Source organism: Glycine max, chromosome 18 (genome assembly GCF_000004515.6).
Source record: "Glycine max cultivar Williams 82 chromosome 18, Glycine_max_v4.0, whole genome shotgun sequence".
Classification (NCBI taxonomy): domain Eukaryota; kingdom Viridiplantae; phylum Streptophyta; class Magnoliopsida; order Fabales; family Fabaceae; genus Glycine; species Glycine max.
The window spans coordinates 49,304,792-49,321,738 of record NC_038254.2 but is presented as its reverse complement, the minus strand read 5'-3'; the positions used below and the strand labels follow the sequence as shown (position 1 = coordinate 49,321,738).

At 34.2% G+C, this 16,947-nt stretch overlaps 2 protein-coding genes across 2 annotated transcripts; one reads left to right on the top strand and one right to left on the bottom strand.

Annotated features, from left to right (window-relative positions):
* The first annotated feature begins 5,537 nt into the window (after positions 1 to 5,537).
* Positions 5,538 to 7,589, top strand: LOC100500303 (DRE-binding protein 2D;2). The gene is made up of 2 exons (NM_001280568.1): positions 5,538 to 5,596; positions 6,032 to 7,589. Exons 1-2 carry the CDS (start codon positions 5,571 to 5,573, stop codon positions 7,587 to 7,589), a joined length of 1,584 nt encoding a protein of 527 aa, NP_001267497.1. The 5' UTR covers positions 5,538 to 5,570.
* Positions 7,590 to 8,110: 521 nt separating this feature from the next.
* On the bottom strand, positions 8,111 to 16,765 carry LOC100805918 (protein DETOXIFICATION 44, chloroplastic). Its single transcript, XM_041011840.1, has 12 exons — positions 16,464 to 16,765; positions 15,803 to 15,912; positions 15,155 to 15,339; positions 14,919 to 15,035; positions 13,103 to 13,238; positions 12,189 to 12,279; positions 11,987 to 12,085; positions 11,199 to 11,350; positions 10,231 to 10,319; positions 10,005 to 10,121; positions 9,190 to 9,285; positions 8,111 to 8,694 (listed from the first exon to the last, which is right to left on the bottom strand). The coding sequence occupies exons 1-12, from the start codon at positions 16,763 to 16,765 to the stop codon at positions 8,653 to 8,655; spliced, it is 1,536 nt and encodes a 511-aa protein (XP_040867774.1). The 3' UTR covers positions 8,111 to 8,652.
* Between the last annotated feature and the right edge of the window lie 182 nt (positions 16,766 to 16,947).

Here is a 16,947-nt window from a genome sequence, read left to right as displayed (position 1 = left end):
TGATCCAGTAGAAGAACCAGAACCAGCTCCTCCAAGATGTAGCTCACGCATTATTAAGCCCCCAGACAGGTATATCCATTCCATGACAGCCTCATTATCCTCTATTCCTATCCCTTCCTCTTATAGTCAGGCCATGAAGAATGCTTGTTGGCAGAAAGCTATTGAAACTGAACTTCTAGCATTGGAAGAAAATCAAACATGGGATATAGTCCCGTGTCCCACATCTGTTAAGCCTTTAAGTAGCAAATTTGTGTTCTCTATAAAGATGCGTTCGGATGGATCCATAGATCGTTACAAAGCTCGTTTAGTTGTGCTTGGAAATAAGCAACAATATGGACTGGACTATGATGAGACTTTTGCACCGGTCGCCAAGATGACAACTGTGCGCACTATTCTTGCTCTTGCTGCCTCACAATCTTGGCCACTACATCAAATGGATGTCAAAAACGCATTCCTTCACGGTGACCTTAAGGAGGAAGTTTACATCAAGCTTCCTAATGGTATGCCTACCCCTTCACCTAATACTGTTTGCAAACTGAAACGCTCTTTATATGGATTAAAACAGGCGCCAAGAGTATGGTTTGAAAAGTTTCACTCGACACTACTTGTTTTTGAATTCACTCAAAGTCAGTATGATCCCTCTCTTTTCCTACAAAGGACTCCTAAAGGCATCGTGGTGCTTCTTGTTTATGTGGATGACATTGTGGTCACTGGTTCAGATCAAGATGATGTTTCTAGAATAAAAAATCAGTTGCATTCAACCTTTCAGATGAAAGACTTAGGCCATCTCACTTATTTCTTGGGTTTAGAGGTGCATTATCATCACCAAGGCATTTCTCTATGTCAACACAAGTATATTCAAGACTTGGTTCAACTAGCTGGACTCCCAAATGCCACCCCTGTTGGCACTCCCATGGAAGTTAATGTTAAATATCGGAGAGATGAAGGTGAACTTCTTGATGATCCCACTCACTATCGCAAGCTCGTGGGAAGTCTCATCTATCTAACTATCACTCGCCCAAATATTTCTTTTGTTGTCCACACCATGAGTAAGTTCATGCAATCTCCGAGGCATTTGCATCTTTCAGCAGTAAAACAAATCATTAGATACCTCCTTGGCACCCCAAAGCATGGTTTGTTTTTTCCTGCTAATTCCTCCATACAACTCCAAGCATACAATGATGTTGATTGGGCTGGTTGTCCAGACACAAGAAAATCTACTACTGGATGGTGTATGTTCCTAGGGAATGCTCCTATTTCATGGAAATGTAAGAAACAAGATTCAGTTTGAAAGTCCTCCACTGAAGCAGAATATCGCGTGATGTCTGTCGCTTGTTCTGAAATAATATGGCTGCGTGGTCTCCTCACAGAGCTTGGATTCTCTCAAGCACAACCAACTTCGTTGCATGCTGACAACACCAGTGCCATACAGATTGCAGCAAATCCAGTTTACCATGAACGGACTAAACATATTGAGGTTGACTATCACTCTATTTGCGATGCCTATGATCGAAGAGTCATCAGTCTACCACACATCTCAACTTCCATTCAAATAGCTGACATTTTCACTAAAACATTAACACGTCAGCGACATAATTTTTTACTTAGCAAATTGATGTTGGTCGATTTCCGGGCATCAATTTGAGGGGGGATGTCAACGGAATTAAATGTCACAGCACAGAATTAAATGTCACAGCAAATTGTATGGGATTGCACATTTATTTGTAACAATTACTCTCTTAATTAGGATAATTAGCTATAATTGTATATATGGCAGTTTAGTTATTTATTGGGCTGAAAATCAAGATAATTAGCTGTAATTGCGTATATGGCAGTTTAGCTATTTATTGAGCTGAAAATCAGCTTGACAGATTGTAATTAAAGTGTATTTATATGAGAAATCTCCATGAGGAGCAACAGTTTTTGGCCTAACCTTTTCTGAGTTTAACAGACCCACACCTATTGAGTTGATGAAAAGAATTATGTGATATAACAAGAACATGGAGAACAGGGACTTCACCTTATGGTTAAGCTTGGAACTAGAGAGAATGAGAAAGGAAAGAGAAAAAGAGAAAAGTTGTAGACATTAATAATTAAATAATATAATATATCCTATTATAATGAAATTTATAACCTAATAACTCAAATTAATCATAAGTATTTCTCAAAAAAAAGCATGGAATAAGTATTTCCATAAAAAAATTATGGAAATCAAATTTGAACCTGAATTCTCATTAAACCTGAAAAGAGACATGTGGTTTAGAAGAAAACAAAAACATACACACACACATTTTACTTGTATGGGTTAGAAGACTTTACTCCGTACAAAGGATGGATCCGCTGTTCAAGTTTCATAAAAGATGTAATTGATTTGTACTGATTCTACAAAACACCTTGGAGGACAAGTTTCTCCGAGTATGATTAACATATGGTTGGAATTTTCCATGCATGCAAGGTTGACTTGTCACACATATTTATTTACGTGTGTAAATATAATTAATTCTTTTATAAGTGAAAAAAGTAAATAAATGTAATTGTACATAGTTATTAATTTGTGCTTCTGATATTATTGGTTAATAGTACTATTACATAATTATTTAAATGTCTAAAGAGATAATTAACTTTGCATTACAAATATCTAAAAGTAAATGAATGTCTGTATATAATTATCAATCTTGTGACATTAATAGTAAAATCTCTTACAAGTAACGGTAGTATCATGAAGATATTAAATCAATATTATCTAATATTAGTTATTAACTAGACATTTTTTATTTTTAGTCCTCATATTTGACTTTACCTTGTGTCTTCCCTTGTGTGGTTTGGTGGGGTAGAGGTGAGATGGTGCCGATACTATTTGGCAAGATGGTGAAGGTAATTAGGGATCATAAAATATATCCAGATCTTATAAGTATTGATAAAAATATTTATAAGATGGATAATTATATGTAATATTGGAATTAGGTATGGGATAGGCATATATCCATACATTTGCTTTTGTGTGTGTGTGTTATATACCAATTATTTAAGAATGAACTTTTATTATATTTGTAATAATTATTTTAATTAATTTTTTATTTATTATTATTAACTTTTTACATAAATAAAATGCAAATCACATATCTAATACAGTATATAGATATCTAGTGGATATAAAAATAAAGTCTAAAATTAATTGCTACCCACATGCATATGTATTATTTGTGAACACAAAAATAAAGACAGATGCTATAAGACCCTATCTAAACCTTACACATTATCATATGTGAAGAAAGTTGGACGAGAAAAACTAGGAACAAAGTAGTTGGCATTTTGAATTTTTATTTATGTATAGTACCATTTTAATCTCAACCGTCAATACTAATTTTTCATTAAATAAATTGTAAAAACAAATATTGGATACACAGATATGCACCTTATCTAATTCGGTGCATGGTTGAACGCGTCATTCATTCATTCATTCATTTTCCAACCGTAGGATCCAATTCCTTCGTAAACTGATATCATGTATATGGTGGGTTTTTGGCTAAAATGATGTACGTACATGCATCACGAGGATTTGTTTTTAAAAATTTAAACCATTTTATAAAAGACTACTGCTAATTTATTAATATTTTTTCTCAATCAATTAAAATTGTTGACTGCGCTATGTTTTACACAAATATTTGAAAATAATGCTATTAATTATATTTTAATAAATTTGAATCAATTGTCTAAATAATTAAGTAAGTAACATTAATTCTAATACAGCATCCAATTATAGTTTTACGTTTTGATTATTTATGTGTCCCAGAGGTGAAATATTCAATATTCTTAGCTAAATTTTAAATTATAATTTTTAGACATAATTCTAATTTTGACTATGATTTTCAACATCACAGAACAAAGATAAATACTAAAATGAAAAGAAAAATAGAATTGTAGAGATTAGAATTAGAATAGACAAAGAGAATTAAGATAACAAAAAAAAGTACTAAAAATGTTATTTAAACCTTATTTTAATATCAAGAAGATATATAATTCAATTACTTGATTAGGATAAGTTTCTTCGACTCTTACGTCTAAAAACAATTATTTTAATTATATATATTAAGTCAAAAACATTTTAATCGAGGATAATAAGTGTTCTAAATTAACTAATGCATCGAGGAGTATATTACATAAATTATTTTTACATGATAAAAAAAATCACTTTTTTATAATCTGTAATAAACTTACTCTATATTGTTTTTTGTTCAAATTTTAATAAGTTTTGTACAATCCCGAATTCAAATCAAACACTTGTAATGAAAATGCAACAATATTAAATTCTTAACACATAAAGGTGATCATGTATTTGGGTAACTTGGGTTGGTTCATGGAACTCATGCTAAAAATATTGGATTATGTTGGATTAACGAATTGAATATGTTTAAAAATAGATAAAGTACTCGAAGTACCTAGGTTACTTATCGCGTTTAAATTTTTTTCACTCTACCTAATCCAACAATATCAAAATATTTAATTACCTTTAATATTTTATTTTATTTTATTTATTATATATAAGTTTAACTAACAATTACAAAATATCTATTTTTCGTAATTTTTAGAATTTTTAATTTTTTCTTTTATCTTTTCAGTGTACTTGTTTCAATTTTTATTTTTATTTTATGTATTCTTTAAATATCTAACCGGATGACCTGACAATGACATAGATCTGCAGGTTGAGTTAATTAATGGCTATAAAATAAACATATTGATCTGACTACTTTTCTTTTTATCATGAAAATAAACTCGATCCAATTCGTATTAACTTCTAATAAAATAGAAAATAAATAGATAAAGAGGAGTGCTAAATAGCATATTTTTCAATATACTATTCTAACAACTTTATTATTAGCTAAAATTTACTAATAATTATAAATTCAAAATATAAACTCATTAAATAAATGATGAGACCAAAAAATATAATTTTAAGTAAACTTCAGTTAATAATAAAAACTAAATTTAAAAAAAAAATTAGAATTTTTTTAAAAAAATATGTTAGGATATATTATTAGCATTACTCATAAATAAATTCGTAAAAGAAAATAAACGACATTGTTGGGGTTAGGGGAAAAAAAAATAAGAGATTGAGAGAGATAGATAATTCATAATTGAAGTGTTGCAAGAACCAAGACCAAATAGAAAAGGACCCCTTCGTGGTGAAGAAAGCTTCCTGCGCGTTGACACCATGAAACAAATCCCGCCACGTGTCGCAACCCCAGCTGCTCATCAGCCTCGCCATTAGAATCTGAAAACGTGCCACGTCACCATGCCTATCTAAACCCACCAATTTCGCATCTCACTCTTCCAAATGTAAATTGAACACTTCAACTTTTTCTTAGACAACAAGTCAAGAATGACGTTTGTAGTGAGCACATGCACACACATCCCAAACAAAACAGCCGCAAACTTAATAAAAAAATCCAAAACCCCTCTTAAACCCTTTGGAACACAAATTGCAACCTAACGCTTCACACATGACACAACATAAAAACAACAACAAGAAGAAGGAACCAAACTACATGCTTCTTCAATAGCAAAAGCACATGAAGACTAATAACAACGTTTCTGGGTCAGTTTCTTTCTTCTTTGTTCATCTCAATTTGCTACTCTTTCATTTGATCCAAACTGTATTTAGATTTTATTCTATTTTGTTCATTTCATCCCTTTCTTTCTTTTGGTGCTCCTTATATTCAATCAAATTTATTTTTTATGGATTGTTGGTGTAACAAATTTTACATTATAAACTAGTCAAAAATCATTGTTGGGATGATTTTTAAGGAAACTGTTGTAAAAATAAACAAATTTATCAAACAAAGCTTATACTATCAATTCATACACCATTTTATTCTAATGAATTTGTGGTTGCTGCATAAGCTTTGTTTTCTTATGCTTCTATATGTAGTTTTTTTTTTTACTTTGAAAACTTAGCTAACGATTTGTTGAAGAAAGTAAGAGTGAAGTTAACAAATATTTTGTTTATTTGTTGGTTTTGGAATGGCTGCAGGGAGAGGAAATCGCGGAAGAGACGCAACGGTGGAAGTGATTATGTGGAAGACACACTTGAAAAGTGGAAGGAGTACAACAGGCAGCAACAACTTGGCTCTAGAGAAAATGGGGTGGAAGTGATTCACAAAGCTCCCGCAAAAGGGTCGAGAAAAGGGTGCATGAGAGGAAAGGGAGGGCCTCAGAACTCCGATTGCAAGTTCAGAGGTGTGAGGCAGAGGATTTGGGGTAAATGGGTTGCTGAGATTCGCGAACCTATCAATGGCAAGCTTGTTGGTGAGAAAGCAAATAGGCTTTGGCTTGGTACTTTCTCCACTGCACTTGAGGCTGCTCTTGCTTATGATGAAGCGGCTAAGGCCTTGTATGGCCCTTGTGCCCGTTTGAATTTTTCCGAGTCAATAGACTCTAATGGATCATCATCTTCTAGTGGAAGTGATAAAAAATCACCAAGTGGTTTTTCAGAGAATGGTTGTGATGTTGCAAAAGCTGAGGAATTGGAGGTGAACCGTCATCGGTGTCATGAAGAGAAACCAAGATTTTCTAAGGTTGGTGTCTTTGAGGAGACAGAAGAGAAACCGATTCTTTCTGGAGGTTGTGTGGCTGATGACTCAATAGAGGAGTTGAAGGAAATCACAACTGGCTTTGAACAGTGTCAAACAAGTGAAGAATGTATGGCAACAACTTTGAAAAATGTTAAGTCTGAAGTACCAGGAGAAAGTGAAGAAATGGAGAGAGAATTGGAGGAGGTTGTGAAAAACTCTGGCATAGGTGGAGAGGTTAATCACTTGCGGAAGGAGCCTATGGATATAGCCATGAATGCAAGAGGTAACTATTGTAGCTCTCCTGGCTCTTCTGATGCTGCTACTGAACATGAGATTTTGCTCAAGAGTGAAGAAACAAGAGGAGAATCAGTTGAAACTTTGAACTCTTGTGAGTTGAGCTGCAGCAACCATTGCCTTGGATTTATGCATAATAATATGCTGCCAGATACCAATCTAAGACCAAATCCTGAGGCATCTATTGCAAAGAAACATACTGAGGAAGTAATTTCTGAAATCCTAGGACTATGTCAAGGCAAGTGCTTGAAGATTAGCCATGGTCAGTCACCAAATGAGCAATTTAGAAGAAGTGAACATTTTGATGAGATGAAAACTAGGCTTAAGGGTTTGGAATGCAAGCTGAGAGCACATTCTATTCATTACAAGAATCAAGCACCAATAGTAGGGGACTCCAATCATCCTTCTATGCAGGGAATTCATCTGTTTGGTGGTGGCACTGTTGGACCAATTGAAAGTATGTCCCAAGTTGAGGCTTTGAACAACATCAACACAAACAGAAATTCACTACCTGGATTTAGTTCTGGCCATGGTAGGAAGTTGTGTGATCTTTCTCAACAGCTGCACAAACTTGGTGGATACCTTCCTGAGCATTGGAATAGTGTGCAGTTTCCAGACTTGGAAGTTGGTCATGATTATAGTTTCTTAAATCCTGATTATGATTTTGGTTTATATGAAGAGCAGAAGTTACTTGATATATGCTTTCCACATGTAGGATCTTAGTATATTATTAAAGGCTTACAGTGTTTTTCGCTTTGGTGGGGTTTACTTATAGCATGTTTTTTTTCCCCACCTTGGCGATTCAATAAGCTATGTTTCCGTTTCTCTATAGTGATTTTGTACTTTGTAGTAAGAATTTTGTATTGAGTTATAAATTATAAATGTTGAAGAACTATGATGATTACCCCACTCCAAATGTTGATTACGCCATTCATATACGGCAAAATGCAACCACTATCGTATAATCTTAAACTGAATTCCCACATTGCCACTTGCCATAAAGTTATTATTAATATTTGATATCTCAAACTGCATACTTTTTAAGTTTTTGGCACAAAAAAACACATTTTTATTTTATTACAAGCACTATTTTTGGTGTAGACAATGGTGGGATTAGTTCTTTCTTCTTTTTTCTTTTTTTCATATGCAATACTCAAACTTAAACTCTAGTTAAGAAAAATAGACATGTAACTAATCACTCTTACTGAATATAATACTATTATTTATTCATAAAGAAAATCTCCAAAACTTCAAGTTATCTTTAATATATTAAGCAATAACTATTAAAAAAAAATTGTAAATACCACACAGTACACACCTAACTTGAATAGCAACAATGGACAAATCAGAGTACCTACTCTTACTTGCATTGTAGCTACCTTTAGCAATGAAAAAATACAAAATTGTGCAATTTCCTAATAAATACAAATTTCCAACAAAAAACCAAAGGGCCAAAAAGACTAGCCTCTAGGCTGTAGGCTGGTCATTCAATAATTTTCTCCCTCTCTGTTCTATTGGTCATTCAATCTCTACTTGAATCAGCAAGATTTTGACAATCGGTTAGCAGTAATTGGCTGCGGCATTTCAATAATTTACTGTAGTCCTGCAGTGATACTGGATTCTCTTTGCATGGATTTAGTGCACTCATATTAGAGATCTTGAGAATCATGTTCTGATCTAATCATTATGAAAATGGCTTTTTAACCTGAGGAGTGAATGTTGGAACTTCTGAGTACTACTGAACACATGACCTTGAATGCATGTTGGTCAATCTTCTGCTCCATCTTTATACCAGAATGTATCCCAAGGCCCACTTTTGCTGCTCAACCTTAAGAAAACAAAAATATTAACTCAATAAAAATCTTATGAAGAAAATTTTGATCATGTTATTCATAGAGTATCCTACCCCTCCCCAATAAAATACCAAGATAAAAGAGAACAAATAATATGTGACTTGATGTCAAGTCACATTCATCCAACATGTCCTGTGTCATTTTGCCATTGTTCCGAGGTAGGATTTGAATGAGTAGTGCAATGGGTAATAACACACCAACATGAAGTTTCCCAACTATCACCTTCCAAATGAATTAAATACTTCACATCCAAAGTCCAGCTAGAACACGCAAAGCCATGAAGATAAACAATCCAGTCCAGACTCCAGGAAGCCCTACTGGAGCCACCACCAGAAGGAAAGTTGAAGAAACTAGTCCAACTAACACCACCATAACAAAAACCAAAAGAAAAAAAGGGCACGAGGAAATGAGTTAAGAGGAAAGAATCATATGGCATGTTTAACTATCTTTCAACCATGGTAGGAAATTACCATCGAGTAAGCAGCATAACCAAAGTCTGATACCCCGTAATAAATCCCATCAATAACAAATGCCAAAGCATTCACTGGTTGAGATCCAGCAACAAACTGCACATGTAAATAAATTTCAGACATTCCAATTGACGTTACTGTGTATACATGCTTCCACAGAAAGAATGGAGAATTGCACTGCATATAATGAACCCTTATCAGCCCTACTAAAAGGTTACCATGGCTTAAACACCCATCAAGAACAAAAATTCTGATACTGTCAAAAAATATTAGCTTTCAATGTATTAATCAACATTAGAGGAAGAACAGACAGACAAAAAAAAAATATAAACAGACATCCAAATGAAATGCTTTCTTTTACTTTCTTGAGCGAACTCCTTTCCTGGTAAATGCACTATAATAGTTTCAAACAAAAGGATTTCAATTTGGAGTTGGTACTCATGACTTGGCCACTCAGACCCAATTCTGCACAGGCTAATACTTTCAAACAAAAGGATTTCAGTTTGGAGTTGGTACTCATGACTTGGCCACTCAGACCCACTTCTGCACAGGCTAATACTTTCAAACAAAAGGATTTCAGTTTGGAGTTGGTACTCATGACTTGGCCACTCAGACCCACTTCTGCACAGGCTAATACTTTCAAACAAAAGGATTTCAGTTTGGAGTTGGTACTCATAACTTGGCCACTCAGACCCACTTCTGCACAGGCTGAGTGTCTGACTCTTAAAGTCAATCCAAGTCAACTAGGGAGTGGCATATAAAGCCTACAAAATGATAATAAAGGTAATTTTCTGCAAACAACTGTGATTTCTTACCCATATACCTGACCGAGCAACATCCAGAACTTCAGAATCTGTGCTAAATAAACTAGAAAATGCTCCAAACCCAAAGAATAAGATCATTGACAAAGTGATTCCTGCTCCTAAACCAATCTGTTTAACATGTAAAAGAGAGTACCAGAAAAGAATTCGGGGTCAGTATAAGTTCCAATCTCACTAACAGAAGGTATGAAGGAAGAAGAAAGCAATTTATGGTGACAACCTGCATCACTCTAAATATGACAAGGCTTGCTTGCTCATAATTTCCCAGGGAGTAATTACAGGCAAGAAGTGCCTGTAAAAGAAATGTCATTTTAACACGATACAGTAAGTTTCAGCCAAATTAATTTGATAGGACACCGGTGAATAATACTGATATTCATATTGGTGAGGAGTCACATAGGCCCACTATATGGAAAGTTTATTCTAGGAGAAAGAAAATAGGATTAGGGAGTGCGAGTTAGTTACATGACGTGGCATAGTAGATTCTAACAAATTCTGTTAGGGGATGGAGTATGTAAGGAGGTGAGGAGAGAGAAAAAAGGGAAGGGGGAATGGTGGTTGTTTAGGGGAATATTTCTCTGGAGAAGGAGTCACAGACTCTGGTTGTCATTCTCAATTCCTGTACTAGCTTTCTGCTATCTTTCATATTAAATAACACTGTTATATTGAATTTCTGTTTTTCATAACACCGTGACCGTGAGTTCTAACATAATTTCAAAGACCTAATAATTTTGAAATAGTTAGTTTGTTTCATATCTTCAAATAATAGATCATATCATCTGTACCATTTGAAACTGCATGATACAGAGTCAATTCTTCCAATCTTTGCCAAATGTTTCTTTTTGGGCCACATTGGAGGATATGGTACAATATTTGAATTCTTATTTCTTACTAATACCATTTCAGTATCTTGGGAAATGGAAAAGTATCAAGCTTATCATGTAAAATGGAATGCCCCCTGCTGGACGGTCCCACATCGTCTGCCTCAATTCCTGGGGTGTAACTTATATATTTGTTGGTCAACTTCACTTAATGTCAATTGGTTTTAAGATAAGATTTAACATGATATCAAAGCCTATATCCCATCTTGGTCAATCGCCTGTTCTGGTAGGCTTGTTTGTTCTGACAGGCATTTGTGAAGGGAGGGGTGTTGCAAGGTCCCACATCGCCTGCTTCAATTCTTGGTGTAAGCATCATTGAGCAAAGAAACAGACAACCAAACTTGCATGCAAATTTGATGACCTGCCATAGGTGGTATAGGGCCCTGCTGAGCTGCCACAGATGTTGACAGCATCACAGTTATAAACACAGCCAAAGTCCTAGCAGAAACAAGACCACCCACAAAGTGCAATAGTTAAAAAGGAAAGATTAATCTGCATCGCACCTTAACTCACATAATGTATTCTGCCTAGTAATAGAAGCAATTAACCAAACAAAACATTTTCAAGTTAATGAAATTCATATTTCATTCTCAAAATACAAAAACATTTTAGGAATAGGGGGAGGGGGGATGTTAGGGATGTCTTTAAAAACTTCAGCTATTGGGATAGCTGGTTCAAGACACAGTAAAATCCAATTTGAATCAAAAAGTAAAGTCTCTCCCAGAGTTTCAAGCATAGGACAGAATCAAATGAAAAATAATAAATAAATAAATAAAACTTAAAGCACAAAATCAACAGAAACCAAAATGTTATGCAATCCACATATTCACACTTAGGTCATTAATTCTCAAGAAAAGGTATTGTTTGAGATACTCAGTTGAGTTAAATTTTCTATCCACAATCATGCACAGATGAAGCTGAATTTGCTATCCACAATCATGAATAGATGAAGCTTGTCTAAGAAAATTTCAATGACATACTGCAGAAACTTGCAATCATCTTTCCAATCTACTCCAATCATTTCATCATCATTACCAATTTTCATTGAAGGGAAGGGAAAGGCAAAGCAACAATTCAACTTAATTGTGCATACCAGATTTCAGATAGCTGAAAAATTTTCTCCCATAAAATTCGGAAGGGATTAGCAGCACTTTGTCACTCAATTTCCATAGCAGAATGAAAGCTATTAAATATCTGGTGAACACAAAGACAAACTCTGTTGAAAGCAGATCACATGAATTAAGGGATGTGTGCAGAATGCACAGATAATACTAAGTTTAACACATCATTGACATACTCAGAGATCAAAGTAGCAACTGTAGCACCACCAAGACCAAAAAGAAATATTAATATTGGATCCAATATGGCTTTAAGAAAGTTTCCCACACCTGACATTCCAAGGCAACCCTTCATTATTTACATCAAGCAAACCTAGACATGTACTCCTATTTTTCCACAAGTACACATCAACCCTAGCAGCACTGCATGGAGCATTTTGTAAAGCATAAACATGTAAAAGCATGAAGGTGACATCCCATAGAGCCAAATTGCAGTGAGAAAATATATAATCCATCATGGAAATCACATATATAAATTAGAAAGCAAACACTCAGAATTTGCTAGAGGATCTTATGGTTAACTATACAGAAAAAGGTAAAATGAAGAACATATAAACATTTGCTGGTAATAGCATTTTCTTTGCTACATCCCAATTCATTTATTATTCTCTATTGTAACATTATACTCTTCCAGCATTTTATATAGTAGTCCAAAAAGGGCCTTCACCATGAATTAAGATTGTTTAAATAATCCAATTGTCAAAAAAGTTAAAAACCTTTGCATCTTCCCAAAAAATATAAACCGTGGATAATAGATTATAGTTTCACTGATTAAGACAATCATGCAATCCCCATTACATATTTACCAAGGAACATCTCTGTTAATAGATACTTGTTTGTAATTTCAAATTTCAAATTATGAACTCTCTTTCCTTGATTCATAAAGGCATGTTAAACTGTTAATTTCTTGTCAAAATTGAACTATTTCTAAGCTCAGTGCCATTTATAAATAAATAAAAACTTCAAAATTGTTGCCAATTAAAATTATTCAAAAGTACTGTTGGTAAATGAGTACTTAATCACTAATGTTAATTGTATGTAACATATGAGAAGAGAGAGAGAGAGAGAGAGAGTAAGCTGCTGAAATACTTGCCAACAGCATATAGAGGTGTCTTCGTATCTAAAAATCCACGAAAGGTGCCTTGCGCAGCTAATGCGAGCACAATTGCTGGAGTGCCAAAGGCCCTCAATGTAAGAAACTGCTCAGCAGGTCCACGCATCGGAGAATCCTAAACAGCTATAAATGGAATAAGTGATGTAAACAAGATTATACAAGTAAAATCCAATTATATAAAACCAAGTACCCATGAAGAGAAGCCAAAAGTGTTTTTCTTTTTTACATTTCATGACCCCTAAACCAACAAAAAAGGAACAAAATACCAAGATATAAGAATTTTCTTGCTGCGCATTTTTATGTTTAAGAATCTGGGATCAATAATACAAAATGATGGAGAAATTAATGAGGATGTCACATACAAGATACAAGCGGGATGGCTAAAATGGAGAAGAAGGCATCCGGGGTGATTTATAATTGCAAAGTATCTATCAAACTCAAAGACAAATTTTAAGGTATTGTTATACACCCAATTATACTATATGGTAGTTCTTAGAATGTGGGTTTGGGTTTAACTTAACCCCAAAAGCTAGCTCATAAGGTGAGGGTTTCCCCCACTTATATACTCTATCTTGACCTTTTCTCTAGCCAATGTGGGACTTGGGGATTTTCCAATAAGCCCCCCTCATGCCTAGCACTTTTGGGCTTAGTGCATGGATAACATGGTGGGTGGCCCTTCAAATGGATTTATGATAGGCTCTGATACCATCTTAGAATGTGAGTTTGGGCCTCGACCCAAAAACTAGCTCATATGGTGAGGATTGCCCCCACTTATATACTCTATCTTGGCCTTATCTCTAGCTAATGTAGGACTTGAATTTTTCCCAATAATAGTGAATGCTAAGCTTTAAAGGATGAGAGAGAAATGCAGGAGTAGCAAAAATGAGAATGTTAAGATGGAAGTGTGGTTACACAAGAAAGGACAAGATACAAAATAATTATATATAAGAAAAATTGGTGTAGCATCGATTGAGGAAAAGATGACAGAAAATTAAGGTGGTTTAGACACGTAAAAAGAAGGCCATGGGAGGCACCAATGAGAAGAGTAGGTCGCCTGGTCTTTAGTCTAGTGAAAAGGAGAAGAGAGAGCCAAGATGGACTTTGGAGGAATTTGTCAAGGGAGACCTCATGATAAACAATATTCTTGAAGCTTTGGCTTTTAACCAAACTGAATGGCGTCATATGATTCATGTAGCCGAGCCGACCTTACCTAGTGGGATAAGACTTTGTTGTTGTTGTTGTTATTGTTCTTGTTACAAAACACATAGGAGCCATCCCGAACACATTTCATATACCAATTAAAAGCTATATTAAAACAAAACATAAGTCTATATCTGAATTTTTTTCCCCGCATTTATGATGATTCATTAAAATTATACACCACTATGTAGCATAAAATAACTGAGTAAGAAAAAAGTATCATTTGCAATTATGAAACATAAAACAAGCTTATAACAAATTAATTACAAGTTCACTAGCTAACCTCATAATTAAGTTCAAAATATTAGCTGAACCTGAAATATTGCTTTCAATTTAGACTTTTCATGATACAATTATCTTGCTACAAGGAGAGGTTGTCCAAAGAGGCAAAGAAATTTAGACCTAAACCTGAATAAAGTGTGCTTCTAGTGTTCGCAACTAATGATTATTTTTTGTTTTCTTTTTCTTTGTGTTAAGCGGATGGGATTATCTGGCCTGGCAAAGTGCAGAATCAGAAGAAATTATAGCATAAAGCAATGTAAAATCACTTATATGAAATGATGTACGGATCAATAATTAGCCAAGTATGACATACAGCAGGTATACCCATGATATTCATAAGAATGCCAGAGCCAAGCGTAAGCACCACAGTTTCAGCCATTCCAAGAGTTGCAGCAAGTGCTAAAGAAGTTGATACTGAAGGAAGGAGCTTCTAGCTTTGGTACTTGCCAGAGAAATCATGACCCACATGAGATCAAAACTATTTGTATATACATCTGAAAAGGAAAATCTATGACCATGTCAAGCAAATGTAGACATCCCTACTAAAACTTTGATACCATAGTTGAAAAACATACCATTTTTATCACTTGGAATGGACTCTTCCTCCTTCCTAATCAGTGCCTGCTCCTCCGCAACAAAGGATGCAGTAACATTAAGTAAAGGAACATTGAACGCTTTTGACACTAGATTAAAGCCAGAAGCTGAAACCCCAACTGCAGCCAATTCAACTGCCCCTGCATGGAGAAATCTGATTAAGGGAGAATTCTCTATTCAACAGCAATCATTTATCAATACAAGTCAAAACAAACAGAACCAGAGAAAAGACAACACTTGTTACCATAATTAAAAGGTATGTTTGGTTTCAGAAAGCATTTTGTGTAATAGTAATTACAAATTGACATATTGTTTTGACTTTATTTCCTGTTTCCAAAGATTTATATAAGAAATTATAAATTTCTACTGTTTTCATCTTTTCTTGCATAAATATTTTAAACGGAAAAAGAAACAATGTGGCATTTTGTAAATTTGTAATTAATAGTTAAAATTGAAAATGAAAACAGAAAAACATTTTCTCTAACCTAACAAACCCTTAGCTTCCAAATTCAGAATAAAAAGCTGAAGCTAACTCACAATTCTTTTTTATTTCCCCAAATTAAATTAAAACTCCGATCATAAAATTCATTTCCACCAATGTACCTATGTGGCCAACGAACGCTGTGTCAATCAATGAGGCAATAGGATCAGCCGCCAAAGCCAACGCAGCAGGCAGAGCAATGAGCACTATCTCCATCCCAAGTTCATCAAATTTAAGTCAGCCATTACTGTTCATGGGCCAATAAACAAACTTCAAAGTAAATAAAGATGCATAAAATTAAATTCAAGCAAAGCATAGAAAACAAATTCATCAATTTTAAGCCAGCCATTTCATTTCAAAGCCCAAGATTCAATCTCCAAAACCCCAATTTGTAAATAAACAAACAAGCAAATAAAAACTCTTAAATCAATACAAAATACATTTTACGCATAAAATTAAACTAAAAATTCAAAACAAAGCATAGACAACCGATTCATCAAATGTAAGCCACCCATCGCTGGCCAAAACCCAATAAACAAACTTCAAAACCCCACTTTACAAATAAATAGATTAAAAAAGTTCAATTTCCATTCTCTGTATATTGAAAAAATTTACACTATCAATCAATTATAAATCACTCTACATATGAATTTTAAAGTAGTTGATATAAAAAAATAAAAAATCTGAACATACATTAAAAAAAATGATTAGATAACAGTGCTTTTAAATTCTAAAAAAAAAACACTTAAATTCAACTTCAAGGAACTCGAAATCAAAGAGTACCTGAAACAACGAAGCAGCGAAGAAGAGGAATCATAAGGCGGTTTAAGGGAAGAGGGTTGGAGGGACGGAGTTTCCACGGAATCAGTGTTGGCATTTTTGTTCCGAGAAGAAGCTTTCGGTGGAACTCGAAAACGAAGACGTGCGAAGCAATAAAACTTCGTGAGAGGTTTCAGCGTTGGGGATTTCAGAGAGTGTGTGCAGAGAAAAAAGGTAGAGAGAGAAGACACCATTCTCAAATTTGGAGCTTCAGAATCGGAAATGAATCTTGAGAATGGAATTTGCGGAAATGCCAAACGAAGCATAATCGTATCTTCGATTTTTTATTTTTATTTTTTTTAATGTAACGGTTGTATGAATTTCTTTGGTCAGAAATAATTTTTTAATAGTAACAAATCAATTAAATAAAAAATATTTTAAATATAATAATATTAAATAAGATAAAGTTAATTAAAAAAATTATATTTGAAACCAAAAATATTTTTTT

Bases quoted from the DNA above. Each gene is read 5' to 3' on its own strand.
- LOC100500303 (NM_001280568.1), top strand. From the start codon at position 5,571: ATGAAGACTAATAACAACGTTTCTGG. The intron at 5,597-6,031 runs GTCAGTTTCTTT...GAATGGCTGCAG, and splicing joins ACTAATAACAACGTTTCTGG to GGAGAGGAAATCGCGGAAGA.
- LOC100805918 (XM_041011840.1), bottom strand. From the start codon at position 16,765: ATGCTTCGTTTGGCATTTCCGCAAATTCCATTCTCAAGATTCATTTCC. The intron at 12,086-12,188 runs GTATGTCAATGA...TGTGTTCACCAG, and splicing joins GTTGCTACTTTGATCTCTGA to ATATTTAATAGCTTTCATTC. The intron at 9,286-10,004 runs GTAAGAAATCAC...TTACATGTGCAG, and splicing joins TTGCTCGGTCAGGTATATGG to TTTGTTGCTGGATCTCAACC.